The sequence below is a fragment of the Dermacentor silvarum genome, chromosome 8 (assembly GCF_013339745.2).
Source record: "Dermacentor silvarum isolate Dsil-2018 chromosome 8, BIME_Dsil_1.4, whole genome shotgun sequence".
NCBI classification, from domain to species: Eukaryota; Metazoa; Arthropoda; class Arachnida; order Ixodida; family Ixodidae; genus Dermacentor; species Dermacentor silvarum.
In genome coordinates, this window is record NC_051161.1 from 50,915,177 (window position 1) to 50,929,024 (window position 13,848).

At 46.3% G+C, this 13,848-nt stretch overlaps 1 protein-coding gene across 1 annotated transcript; it reads right to left on the bottom strand.

Annotated features, from left to right (window-relative positions):
* Positions 1-911: 911 nt before the first annotated feature.
* LOC119462126 (uncharacterized) lies at positions 912-8,948 on the bottom strand. The gene is made up of 5 exons (XM_037723471.2): positions 8,455-8,948; positions 5,617-5,771; positions 4,057-4,130; positions 2,561-2,647; positions 912-1,224 (listed from the first exon to the last, which is right to left on the bottom strand). The coding sequence occupies exons 1-5, from the start codon at positions 8,551-8,553 to the stop codon at positions 1,094-1,096; spliced, it is 546 nt and encodes a 181-aa protein (XP_037579399.1). The 5' UTR covers positions 8,554-8,948; the 3' UTR covers positions 912-1,093.
* Positions 8,949-13,848: the final 4,900 nt, after the last annotated feature.

Genomic DNA, 13,848 nt, shown 5'->3' on the forward strand with positions numbered 1-13,848 from the left:
CGGCGACTGACTGAGGTCCGGCGACTGGCGACCCAGTCACATCGGTCACCTTGAGTGACCATTGGCCACGAGTGAACGAGTTACATCGGTATCACCGTGACATCGATGTGTCATCGCCGAGTTACATCGGTCACCGTCAGTGACCATCAGTCACTCACGGTTACCTACGTTCACATCGGCGAGTGCGACATTCTCGTCGTCACACCGAAACTCCTCGCGATTGCTGGCATTCGCGTCTGCTCGCAGAACCGTGGCCATGTAAAATAACCATCAACGTATTCCGACGCCCAGCTCCTGCGCCGCTGATTGCTTCAGCAGCTTTATGACTCCTAGTCGCGCAGCTGAAGAGTCGGTCAATAAGAGCGAGCTCGCCGCTCGATTTTCAACCAAAGTGATCATTTTCCGACCATCCATCTCTTTGCGGCCGACTTGGTAGCGTGACCTCTGTCAGTCGCCCCTGTGAATACCGCGTAAGAACCTCCAGCAACGCAACCCTATATATCAGATCGTTAGACGTGCAACTAGACGCCGGCGTCGACAGAGCCGGCGCAGTATGCAAGAACATGCGTAGGATTTGACAGAGCACTACGCTCGTGTATAGCGAAGCGTTTGAAAATTATCGGTTATAACGAAGAAATTGCACTGGATATAGCACCAAGATCAATAAGCGCAGTTGGAAGTCAGCACTCTATGTCCGTGTTTGCCACTTGCCAGTCCTGTTTGCGCTGTTCTGTCTGCGAAGGTGCTGCGTCACAAACGATAGCTCAGATTCAGTCCTTGCTACAGTAAAGCGTTTGCAAGGTTTCTGGTAGATTTCGGGCAGTTGCAAAACAGACTGCTATGACTTCCGAAGTGTATGAGAACTACACCTCATACAGCTTCTCTGTATTTTCTGTATGGGTTGCTCGGATTGGCATACATCTGCGGAAACCGTTTTGGAAGAAAACTCAGAACCGAGAACCCGTGCGTGTACAGCGACGAGTAATGCCTTTATTGGATGCCACATTATGCAGATAGAGACCAGGCAGCGGGGGGCTAATTGCAGCGTAATTGTTCCATGCTACGGGGCCTTGTGCCGTATCCACCGGCGAGCTCAATGAGCGTGGCAAGTCTCGTCGTAGACAGTCTGGTAGGTGTGTCCGCAGAGGAGGTGGAAGATGAACTTGCACGACTGGGTCAGGTGGTTCTTCTTGTGAGCAGGTACCAGCAGCGAGCAGGCATTCTCTGAGAAAAGAAAGAAACACGAACGATTATAAATCCGCCCCAGTTCATCTAGTCCCGGCGCACGCCTGCCGTTTGTCCGATGAAAATGTGCTGTGCTCCATCTCAAAAAACTCATTGAACGCTTTTTTGAAAAGTTGTTGCGTCACATCGGCGCCGCGTTCGATTGCAGTTAAGTTTCGCGTATAGCGGACGGTAAAGTGGTCTCCTTCAAAATTTTCGAGGCCACTTGGCGCAATCACCTCTCTTAACGCCAGTTCAAACCACTAGAAGAATCGAGTCCTGCATATTTCGCTGTTAGTTAATATAATTTGCTATGATGTGCTTGTTTATGTGTTTTTAATCTAATTCTGACGCCATAAGTAGTTTCTCGCAGTGACGGAACCTTGTGTGGTGTCAGTGTCAACTGAACTATTTCAGTGTGGCTGGAAGCCTACTATTAACCCCCCCCCCCCCCCCCCCCTCCCGTATTCAGAAATGTGCCTCAAATTGAAGCCCCTGCTTGACTTGGTCAAAGTAACGCTTGACGTGAACGCGGCGAAGGAAATGCAATGAGCGTCTTGGGCACGTTCACGCAAGGCGATCAAGTTGAGCGTGGAAGTTAATTAAGGTGCACTTCTGATTGCGGGGGCTACGCATGATTCACGCCGCCGGCATCCAACTCGTCACCGTCACGGCACCGGAGTCCGTCGGGAGAGAGTATTTCTTCGTCGGTTTCTCCTCGCAGGCATCCAGTTTTATTTTATAGAAGCCGGCGAGGAAGCGCTCTCTAAACGGGCACCGTTGCTGAGACGGTGACGAGGTGGATGGCTGCTGTGTGAATCAGGCCACACTCGTCACAGGTCATGGGCTGGTTCTTCGCTGTGTATGATAAGCATTCATTCGTAAACTTTTTTACAGCGAGACCTTCTTTGCCGGGTTTCATTACAAGTGACGGACGCCATTGACCCTTTAAGATTTGCCTCTACCATGAAGGAATACAAAGCAGGCTCAGCGGGCTTGCTGTCAACTACAAGTATGGTGATGCGTACGCTGGCAAAAGTTACCTAACGAAATAATTCGCCTATCCTGTCGACCTCAATAAATCGAGGGCTGAATGTAGTTTCCGCTAGCAAGTACTCCCCCCCCCCCCTTTTTTTTTTTGAGTATTTGTATAACAAGTGTTTCCGCAATTTCCTTCGTTCCACACTTTTTCTCTTGTTTAGCGCTTTGTCTTTAGCTATATTTTCGGTATAGTCAAGAACATCAGTGGTCAACTCAACCATTTTGTCGCACTTAATCAACGGCTGAAAAATACAGCTTCTCGCGTGGACTGCAAGGCATATGGGTATACCCTTACCACCAGCGTACGGGTGCCTGTAGACCTTGCATTCGTAGCAGTCAGAGTACGCGCTGTACAGGCTGAAGCTGTGGCCCTTCTTTGGTCCTGAAACGAAGGAAGAACGTGAGGTCAGTTCTCGGGTAAACACGAGGCAACAAGTGCTCTGTCATTCGGATATTACCACGTTGTAGGAAGGTAAAGAACCAGAAGCACTTTTAGAAGTGCGAGTAACGAATACAACCCTTTATCGGGCGAACTTGTGCACAGAAGGACAGGCAAACACTCAAATGAAAACGATATATCGGTGTGCACGGTCGCAGTGCAAGCAACGCATGACCTCTGATATCTCGGCACGGCGCGGGCTGCCGCATGATCTCGGAGGCTATAAACAACGACCCCTAGCAATATCAACATCTCGCACTTTTAGACTCTTGTAATGCACTCAGGAAAGGCGGTGAAGCGTCGACCACATGGGACGTAATCCGTAACATGGTGGGCGCTGCATACCTTATGTTGCACGACCATCATCATCAGCGCGATCATCGTTGCCGTCATACAAATGTGCAATGCGTTTCAGAACAAGTGGATGGAATACGTAATATATCCTTGATGTAAGCTGAAACAGCGCGACTGAAACGAGGACATAACGAAGAACACGCCCCGCAGGACTGCGCTTGTCCTTAGGTGCATGTTCTTTGTGACCTCTTTTCACGAAGTCAGGCTGTTTCAGCTTGTATTGAAAATCAACCAGCTAGCTCACACCAAGATATTTATCGTAGCATCCGTGTCAAGAGAAATTTGTGGCAGGTTGAAAAGCTTTGCCTGGGCCTAACTTGACGCCCCGTAAATCCTTTGCTAACATGCATATATTAGCAAAGGGCTGCATTTATTAGCAAACAACTAATAATAATAATATGCTGTACATCAAACGGTGGTTCGATATACAGCATGTATTTATTAATATTATTGGTGTTGTTACTTGTTTGTTTGTTTCAAACCAATTTTTGAAGGCCGTCTGTGGCAGGTAGCGGCAATTTACTCTCTCAAGTCGGAATATTTGAAGAGGCGAATATGGTATACTAACACGACATATTGCAATGTTCAATTAACGCGTTCAACAATGCTGCGATGAATAAGCGCTTTATGTAATGTGTTTAAACCACGGAATTGATGCCCGGGATTGTGATTCAGTCAGGTACATAATAGCGCAAAGCCTGAGGCCAACGCTATAGCTTTGAACGCCCGAAATATGTGCTATAGGACATACGTTGACATTATAATTAGTCTGTTTCTCTTGTTGTTCTTTGTTTTTTTTTTCCCCGAAAAGCTTCTGTAACCAACTGTAAGACAAAACAGCGGAATGCTAGTGGTGTTGTAAAATGGAGAGCGGGATAACCGCCACTGTACCACATTCTATCAATGCCATCTGTGTTTTATCACGCGTTACTCCTGAAACGCCATTGATCATTGGCGACCCTGCTGGTAATTACTATCCCGCAAAACATTACGCTTACCGTTCAGTAGAGTCACGTTATGCTTGTTGTAGTGTTTGTATCCATCCGCCTTGTGCAGTTCCGTTGTGAAGTCCCTGCATAATTAAAAGAAGAAAAAAAAAAGTTTGCATAAGAGAACTTGCGTAAACACCACGCCATGTCAAACTGCTCCGCATTACAGGCAAAGAACTGATAACTGGGGCCGGTTGGCAATAATTTATTATAATAACAGGCAGTGCAGCACAAACAAGGGTAAGAAAGGACCAATCGGCTGTCCCGATTCAGTTCTTATCTTTGTTGATTTGCGGTTATCCTAATGGTGGCCATTGAATGGAAAGGACGAGGAATCCTCCTCACACACACACAAAAAAAAATCACCGCATATCCGCGCAGTGAATGATGATGAGTGGGCGAAGCACCGGGGGGATCATTCGGGTAAACCAGAGCTACGGACGAGAGAGAAAGAGAGCGCGCGTCGGGAATACCGTGGTCGGGAACGAACGCCCTTGGGGCATCGAGGCACCCTACGCCCTTGTGCACCGCAGTGCCTCTAGCGGTCTCCATGCAAACCAGAGCTACGGACAACGGACGACGAGGGACAAGGCTCGGCCCTAAAGTGCTTCGCCCCTAAAACATCACGCTCCAACTTGCGGATTTACGCAGATAACACAGTTGGATATAGGCTTCTTATTTGTACAACCGGTATGAAAACGGAAATGGGAGTAAAGGGGTCTTCCAACGCTCGCCGGATAGAGAGCTAAGTATACGCTGTAGTGGACATCGGGCATCTTAATTCTTGTTTTAGTCCTAACAAAGCCGGCAAGAGCAGTATCGCGAAGACCGCGTCGAAGTCGATAACTGCGCAGGCTATACATCGTTGTCCGAGCAACGTGATGGCGGTTCAGCAGCGCGCCTTGAAGCCTATCAAGAAGTTCGCCTGAGTTACAAGGAACCGTAGTCACGCTTTCGAAGATCTTGTTCTTTTAAAGTAAGCCGCGTTGTTTTTCTCAGGTTAGGTTTGGCTTGGGTAAACTAAAGTGTTGAATATAGAGCTAATAAAAAGCGTTAAAAACATAGCAATATTTGTTTTTCTACGCTTTATTTATTTATTTATTTATTTATTTATTTATTTATTTATTTATTTATTTATTTATTTATTTATTTATTTATTTATTTATTTATTTATTTATTTATTTATTTATTTATTTATTTATTTATTTATTTATTTATTTATTTATTTATTTATTTATTTATTTATTGACGCGGGGTAGCGCCAAGCCGCCGATATACACAGATTTACGAGATAAACTAGATGTAGGCAAAATGCTATAGATCATGACATGGTAAGACCGATATCGTAACACATAAGTATATCTCACAAAGGCTATTGGTGTCGATTAGTGGCCACTCCGATTTAAAACATATAGCGTGAGCAATCCATCATCAACCTTTCAAAGCCAAGGCCGGAAGCCGTCCTCTCACACGTCGATGCTAGGCCGGTTTCAATGCTGGCCAGAACCGGAACAAGCCCCTTTGATGGCAACCTAATTCGCGGTGTAGAGTAGCGCGGACAGTACTCACAGAACCGCACCGGTGCTGTCCTTGAGATGTGCTTCCGCGGTTCCGTTCACCAGAGGCTTGGTCTGCGTGAGGCGCACGCACTTGCCATCGCCAAGGTAGGGGTCGTGTTCGAACGTGCGGTAGATGACGTACCAGTACTCCTCGTACGGGAAGCACTGTACACACACAGTACACCAACATACCCTCAGAAGAATTCGTTGCCAAAGTTAAAACAAAACACGAAGAAGACGCATTTCCAAATGCACCAGACCAGTCCATCTCTGAAGCTGTCTCACATTTCTGCCAAAACATGGTTTCTGTTTGGCTTATGTTATACGTGTCTGTGCAACTGCATATCTGTGAACATACTTGTAAATACATACTATGCAAGCAAATCGTAATTGCATCTATTCAAGTGCATATACTGTGCCCCGTATTCTTAAATGGAATAATAAATTTAGCTGTATTAGTAAGTTACACTTATGCAATACCAAAGCTGCCACCTTTATCGTGAGAGGAGGCATTGGTAAGCAAGAAAAGACGCAAGGACAAAAGTTGATTGATTGATGACGCCATGAAATTTCCGCACCAGTTCGCCGTGACGTCACAAATTTTGACAGCGTCTATACTTAGCTCCAGTTACTTGTTTTATCGGTAAAGAAGGGCTGCATTACGCTTTATAGGAACCAGATGTTCAACCTGTGCGAGATTTCGCCACTCTCCCTGTGCCAAAATAGCCCGGGTACGAGAAAATGCTTGGAAATCTGTGACGTCACACTGAAATGCCGGCGCGGGGAATTCAAAAACAGGAAGCTTTGCCTTTCATTTTCTCAAGTAGTACCGAACCTTTCTTGCGGTAAACGAATGCAAATAGTTGTGAAGGAATATTTCACCAGTCCAAACAGATTTATAGTTGCTCTAGTGTTCCTTTAAGCTTCACCACAAGACAACTGTGCTTGTTTCTGACACAATATATATATATATATATATATATATATATATATATATATATATATATATATATATGACAGTGTTTCTGTTGCGGAAGCATGTTAAAACAAAGATGACCGCTCTCTAGCATTCGACGAAGAAACGCTCTCTTGTGGAAACGTCAACTGTATGAATCTTTGATGGGCTAGTGTGATCATCTACGGGAAACTGTGGTTAGCGTCAACAACACATACACAGAAAGATCAAGACAGACACAAGCACCGGACCGAAACGTCCCAAGTTTTCTTTCACCTCTATCTTCCGAATACCCCTTTCACTGGTGTTGCCATTGTTCGATACCTCGTTGCGGAACTCGACTTCTACGAGCCCAGTGCTGAACTGCTCTACTAAATGCATCATTGCATCAACAGAGCGCTATTCTGGGATATACGCGAGCTCTTACTAACCGTTCATTCATAGTGAAGAGCTATACGTATATGCGGACATCAATTGCAATAGAGCGACACATCGACTAATCACACTCAAGATATGACAGCTCTTTCTTGAGCGAAGGCATCGAAGACTCACTGACGCAGGACTTAATACTTGTAGCGTAGCTCTTGCTTGTCAGCGATCATATATGTACCGTCTCCTCTTGTCGAATGATAAAGCGCTATTTCATCGCCCATCATCGTATATCTCTTAAGGTATAGTATGTACTCTTACCCGTACATTCTTAAAGGACACTAATGAGAAAATTGGGCTAATCTGTATTGGTAGATGACGCTTCTACAATACAAAAAAGGCTACTTTTACCGGCAGTGGAGGCTTGATAAGCCAGAAAATATGCAAATAAATAAATAAATAAATAAATAAATAAATAAATAAATAAATAAATAAATAAATAAATAAATAAATAAATAAATAAATAAATAAATAAATAAATAAATAAATAAATAAAAGACAGATGGTGACGCCGTCTTCAAGTTTACGCACCAGCTGGCAGTGACGTCATGGATTTTCGACGGCGTCTTCTCGGGCCTATACTTCCTTTGTTTGATCGGCTAAGATTGGCTTTATATTGTACTATAAATGAGCCAAAGAAGGAACTTATAGGCTTTGGATAACTGCAACGGTGCCCTGAACGGCCCAAGTACGAGAAAATACGTTGAAATCCATGACGTCACAGATTTCCGTGTATCTCGGAGCTAGGTTATAGCGCGAAATTGGAGCGTGTCTCGGAGCGTGTCTGAGTGTGAAATGCAGAAAGCCATATACTGAGATCACGGTGTCATGTTGAAGTGTTCTTGATAGTCCAAATCAATCTGGACATCTCCGTTATTCGGCGTGTCCAATACCTGAAATGCATATAGCTTGGATAATTAAAAGAAAAAAATTATGCCACTAGTGAAGGTCCGTCATAGCTTATAGCAGTCATCAAGTCCTGCAAGAGTACGTAGTTGCGATGTTCTCAGATATTATACGACACAGTACCGTGTTCGTACAAAAAAGAACTGACGCTGTAGAAGAATTCGTAAGTGCGGATGCTAGCTAATCTCGATGTCGAACTTATTATTAACGAACGCGCCCGGCTAATTAAATGAAGGAAAAAAAACAAGCTTTGCGAATACGGGACCCAGCTTCGCTCTGCACGGGCCTGAGTACCCGGCGAGGTGGCTCGGTGGCTATGCCGCTGTGCTGCTGAGCGCGATGTCACGAGTTCGACACCGCACCGCGGCGACCGCACTTCGTTAGCTGGGAAAGGCAATGAACGCTAGCGTAACTTAGACTTAGGTGCAGGTTGAGGAATCCCAGGTGGTCAAAACTAACCCGGAGCCTTCCACTGCGCGTCTTCACGCATAGCCCAAGAGTTACTTTGGGACGTCAAACCCACACGAATCAATCAGTCAGTCAAACAACGAATCGTACCTCAGCCTCGTCCTGGTACTTCGCTAGCTCCGGTTTCGTCTCGTAGTACAACGCGTTGGCAGCGACGGCAAGGAAGGCGAGCGCCAATAGGGACCTCATGGTTTCTCTTCGCTGCGGTTCCGGCACGATGGGTTCCTGAACGTCCACAACCGCGAGCACACCTACGACGTCCCTTCCGACTTGCCGGCCTTATATACTAAGCCAGCGAGAGCGCTTTATCAGCTCGCCCCTTTCCGCATCTTGATAAACCACCTGTCTCAAGCCTCCATGGGTCTCTCTGTATAGACCCGGGACGACGTTGTATGTATATATCTCACGCCTACCTTCGGGCTCTTGGGACGAGGGGAATTAAATGTACGAACCTTATAAAGAGCGGCGGCAGAGTATCTCGGACGTTACGTAACTGCGCCGACAGGCTTTCCCTTTTTTTGTTTTCGTCCGCGGAAAATAAAAGGGCGCGGGGCCTCCCGCGTGTGGCGGAGGATGGACAGGGAGTAGTGACCTGCTCGCCTGGGTACCTCGGACCATCTGATTGCTCGTCGACGCCACTAGGGTTCGCGTCGAGCGCGTACGGGAGGTTGCGCAAAACCGCGACGATGTCGCAACTACCTCGTTTCTCCGGCGCGAGCGCCGGTAGCCCGCGGGTCCGCGTGGCGTGATCTTCAGCCGGGCCAGGCTGAACGGCCGGCCTCCGTAGCGCGGGAGGCGGCGGCGGCAGCGTATGGCCGCAGATCTTCCTTGGCTCTCTCGGTGGCCATCGCCCTCGAACCGAGAGAAGAAGGAGACGCTTACTCTCTCCTGACGACGAACACTCGTTTTTTTTTTCTTCTTACGACCAAGAAGAAAAACCTGTCCCTTCATCGAGCAGCGCGGTGATACCATCCTCGTTCCTGTTCCGGCGGCGTTTCGGAGTGCTGTGATGCAACGATGCGCGTAGCGGCTGCGCTGTGAGGCCAACAACCCGCGCCCACGTGTGTGATAACTTCGTGAGAGGCCGCTTTTTATTGGTGCAATGCCTCCCTGCCGCCGTTGTGGGCTGGGAAGTTCCATGACGTCACGATGGGAAGTTCCATGACGATGCTCTCGGTAATGCCAGCACCGACTCGCAACTATACCACCTGCAAGATGAGTTCGATTATGAAACAAGGTAGTGGCCGTATAGGAAGTTTACGGACCACTGTATCTGAGGGGTTGAATGTTTCCTCAGTCAACGGAATCGGAGCCCAGTAATCAGTTTTCAAACTTTCATACAGAGTGTTTCAGCGAACACTTTCAAAAAATTGTAAAGGTTGCCTGTGGCAGATAGCACAATTCTAGTTCATGAGCTGGTCTACTCGAAGATTACTTGCCCAAAAAATTGAAATGCATAATCGACTAATTAACAAAAGTTCACTAATTTAGTTTTTAAGTAATTACGTTATGGCCTATATTCCAATTTACAAATTCTAGCCGTGGAGTTGGCAAGGCGGATCCACTTGGAACGAATTCTGAGGATGACACCAGATTCGAGATATTAGAGAGCTTTAGAATAGGGGCCCGAAACAAAGAGCTTTGCGGGTGTCAGCGTTGGGGCATGCAGGAGTGAAGTGCTTTAGAATAGGGCTTTGCGTTTGCGGATAACGTCATGCGCTTGTAGCGCCACTACAGTTTCAAATAAAAACTATTATAGATATTAAAATAAACTATACCATTTTATGATAAGAAGAGTAATTTTGACTTTCGTGTTTTTGCGTTTAATTACAATTTAGAGGTTATTCTATTAGCAGCAAGCGATCTGTTGGGCTTATTTTTGAGTAACTAGCTTTACGTGCCTTCACCAGCCAAGCTAATCCATGTTAGGCCTACGAGCCACGAAATCGATAGTCTAATTCGGAATCAGCGGCGTCTAATGAATCAATCTTTATTACACACGTTAGTTGAGAGAAAGCGATAACCGCAGTCACTTCTCCTAGCTTACGAACTTCACGCGTTACCACGAATCGAGCCCAGTTTGGTGCTCGGTTCGAGCCGTCGCTTCGATGGGCGCCGCCATGTTTGTTGACGCAAAGCTTTTGGGACAGCTTTTGGGGCTCCAGCTAAATCAGTGAAATGGCGTGCCCGACGCAAAACCCAAACGCAGTTTGCGTCTCGCGCATGCGCAGTGGCTTCGACGCTACTTCTTTGGGGCCCCGAAACGTTTTGGGGTCCCTATTCTAAAACTCTCTATTAATTCCCGAACTTTGCGTGCGGAGAAATGCAATGGAGTTCCAGTTACTTTGTGCTTCAATGCACAAAACGACCTTTTGTTATGAAAGTAACTGGAACGCCGCGGCTATAATTTGTAAATTGACATATGGACCGGTCATTCATTAGCTTTTTAACTAATTACCTTATGTCGATTATGCATGTCAATTTTTCGTGCAAGTAATGGCCGCCTCTTCGAGTAGACCAGCTCATGAACTAGAATTGCATTATCTGCCACAGGCAACCGTTAAAAAATATTTGAAAGTGTTTGTTGAAACACCCTGTATAATTATCAGATGCCGCGATCCGTAAACGCTGACTGCACATCGTTCAAAAGCCATATTCTTAATCGTTCATTGACTGTCCAGGATAGTTTCACGCTTTCGTGACATGTAGTCAGGCGCTGTAACTCGAGCAGTGGGCGTTTCTTGGCCAGTAGATTAGCCATGCAGTCTGAGTCAGCGTTCACTGAAAGCGATATCCACGAAAGTCATCCACCGACAATATACCGCCACAATGCAGAAGCAAACGCACGTGATCACGTGATCGCTTTCTTCTACAATGTGCGAACGGCGCGAACTACTTCGGAAGGCACGTGTGCGCGGGTCGCCCTGTAAGGCAGAAATACATTAGGCTTACAAAATTCAACTGTGTCGGTATTCTCTGGCTGCATGTAAAATTTTTTGCCACCATCATAATCAGCCTATATTTTATGTCCACTGCAGGACGAAGGCCTCTCCCAACGATCTATAATCACCCCTGTCTTGCGATAGCTGATTCCCACCTGCACCTGCAAATTTCCTGACTTCATCACCCCAACTAATGTTCCGCCGTCCTCGACTGCGCTTCCTTTCCCTTGGCACCCATTCTGTAACTCTAATGGTCCACCGGTTATCTGCCCTACACATTACGTGGCATGCCCAGCTGCATTATTTTTTTTTCTCTTAATGTCAATTAGAATATGGGCTATTTTCCCATATTACTGAATAAAACATCGCAGAGTGTTATCACTGTACCCACAAACGACGCCAGGGGGAAAACGACGCAAAGGAGATGGGGACAATCAATGCGAAATTGCACCTTGCATCTGCTCCTCTTGCCCGACGTGATCTCTGGCACCATTTGCCGCCTAATGAACCAACGTTTTGATATCATTGGTTCTCAAACGTTTTGGGCCATAGGGCGGAGGACTCGATCGGCTGACGAGTGCTCCAGGGACGCCTATATAATAGACACGTTCATTCGCCGAACTCGGTCAAGTAGATAAGTCTTTCCTGGGAGCGGCGCATAGCACCGGACCGTACTTGTGGTTGCGCTGATACAAGTTTGTCAGCTGACATATCTCTTGTTAGATATATTAGTCTTGTTTCTTCTTTGTTTTCTCAGTGCAATCATGCGTACTCGTTGTACGTGTGCGTGCTGATACGTAAATAAATGCAGTCGGAAGTCAGTGTTTTGTGCGTCCTCTTTATTTTTTTCGCACCCAATCGTCTGCCGCGCTGTATCCTGAAATCATGGAATATCAGCTCAACCATACCTACACGCTTCTCCAGACGTACATTCGATAAAAAATATTTTCACTTATATCTGTCAAAATGATTGAAAAGCGACATTACATTTGCGGCATCCTATTACTTTACTGGAACTTGGAGGTCAACAAAAAAGCTCGAGAACAAGTTAAGAACCGCACAAAGAGCGATGGAACGAAAAATGTTAGACCTAACGTTAAGAGAGAGGAAGAGAGCAGTGTGGATCAGAGAGCAAACTGGGGATAGCCGATATTGTAATGGACATTAAGAGCAAAAAATGGAGCTGGGCCGGCCGTGTGATGCGTAGAATGGATAACCGGTGGAGCATTAGAGTTACAGAACGGGTACCAAGAGAAGGGAGAGAGAGATAAAACTTATTTTATCCATGATGGGGTCTGGGGGCGGCGGGGGTTGGGAGACTAACCCCCAGGCCTCCCCTTCCTCAGACGGCGGCCAGCCCTTGTTTTCTGGCGGCGTCTTCGGAGAGAAGGGAAGCGCAGTCGAGGAGGGCTGAAAACTAGGTGGGATGATGAAGTTAAGAAATTTGCAAGCGCAAGTTTGAATCAGCTAGCGCAAGACAGGGTTAATTGGAGATCGCAGGGAGAGGCCTTCTTCCTGCAGTGGAGATAAATACAGGCTGATGATGATGATTACTGAAACAGAAATATAATTTAAAAAAGAAACTAACTAGCACCACTGCCAAGCGAGCCCACGACCTCCGCACCACGAGCGAGGCACTCTACCAACTAACCAATGCCGCCAGCTGTTCCTCGGCCTATATACTCTTCCGTATTATTACAGACGTATGTTTAGCCTAGCTCTGGGAGTGTTAGTCAGCGCCACTCGGAACCATTGCGATAGACGTGGAAAGTTCATGAAACCGCAGGCCTAACTCATCTAACCAATAAACCTAATATGCTGCCTAAAGGCACCAAGGCTGCCAGAGTCATTTCCCATGTGCTCTCCTTGGCTTCATTGTCTGTTGGCTTCATGTTGTTGGCTGTGTACGTTGTTTGAGTGTGATGTGCTCTTTGTGTGTGTCACTTCACACGTTGTCGCATTCATCGCGAGTATAGAGATTCAGGCAAGCCGGTAAACAAGCCATGAAAGATTTCATTACAAATCTCTCAGCAACGTTTGCGCGACACAGAAGGACTTTATATAAGCCAAGCTTGTACAAGATACCCAGAAAATGTATTCAAGATAATGTGAGCAACGAATGCCGTCACCACCATAGGACCACGTTTTATAAGAAGAAAGGGGACGAGTTTCGGGGACGGTCCCGGACGAACGGTTCGCATGCCGAAGTTTGGCGCGAAGTTCAGAAAATAGAGCTTTTACCTTAATTTTCTTTTCCGATATAATCATCCTACTAAAGCCAAAGTAACGGAAATAGTTTTGAAATAATACATTACCAGTCTAACCTGATTTATGTTTCGCTTTAGTGTCTTTTTACAGCTTCACGCCGGGGTACGGCTTGCGTTGTTGGTTAAGCTGGAACTATCTGAAATTTTGGTGGCCGCATCCCTCCCTTGTATAGATGGCGACGAAGAGGATGTTTACGACGACGATGATGATGATACTAAAACATGGCACGCGCCCACAATGGCGAACGGTACGAAAAACGATCAGGCGTGTGAAA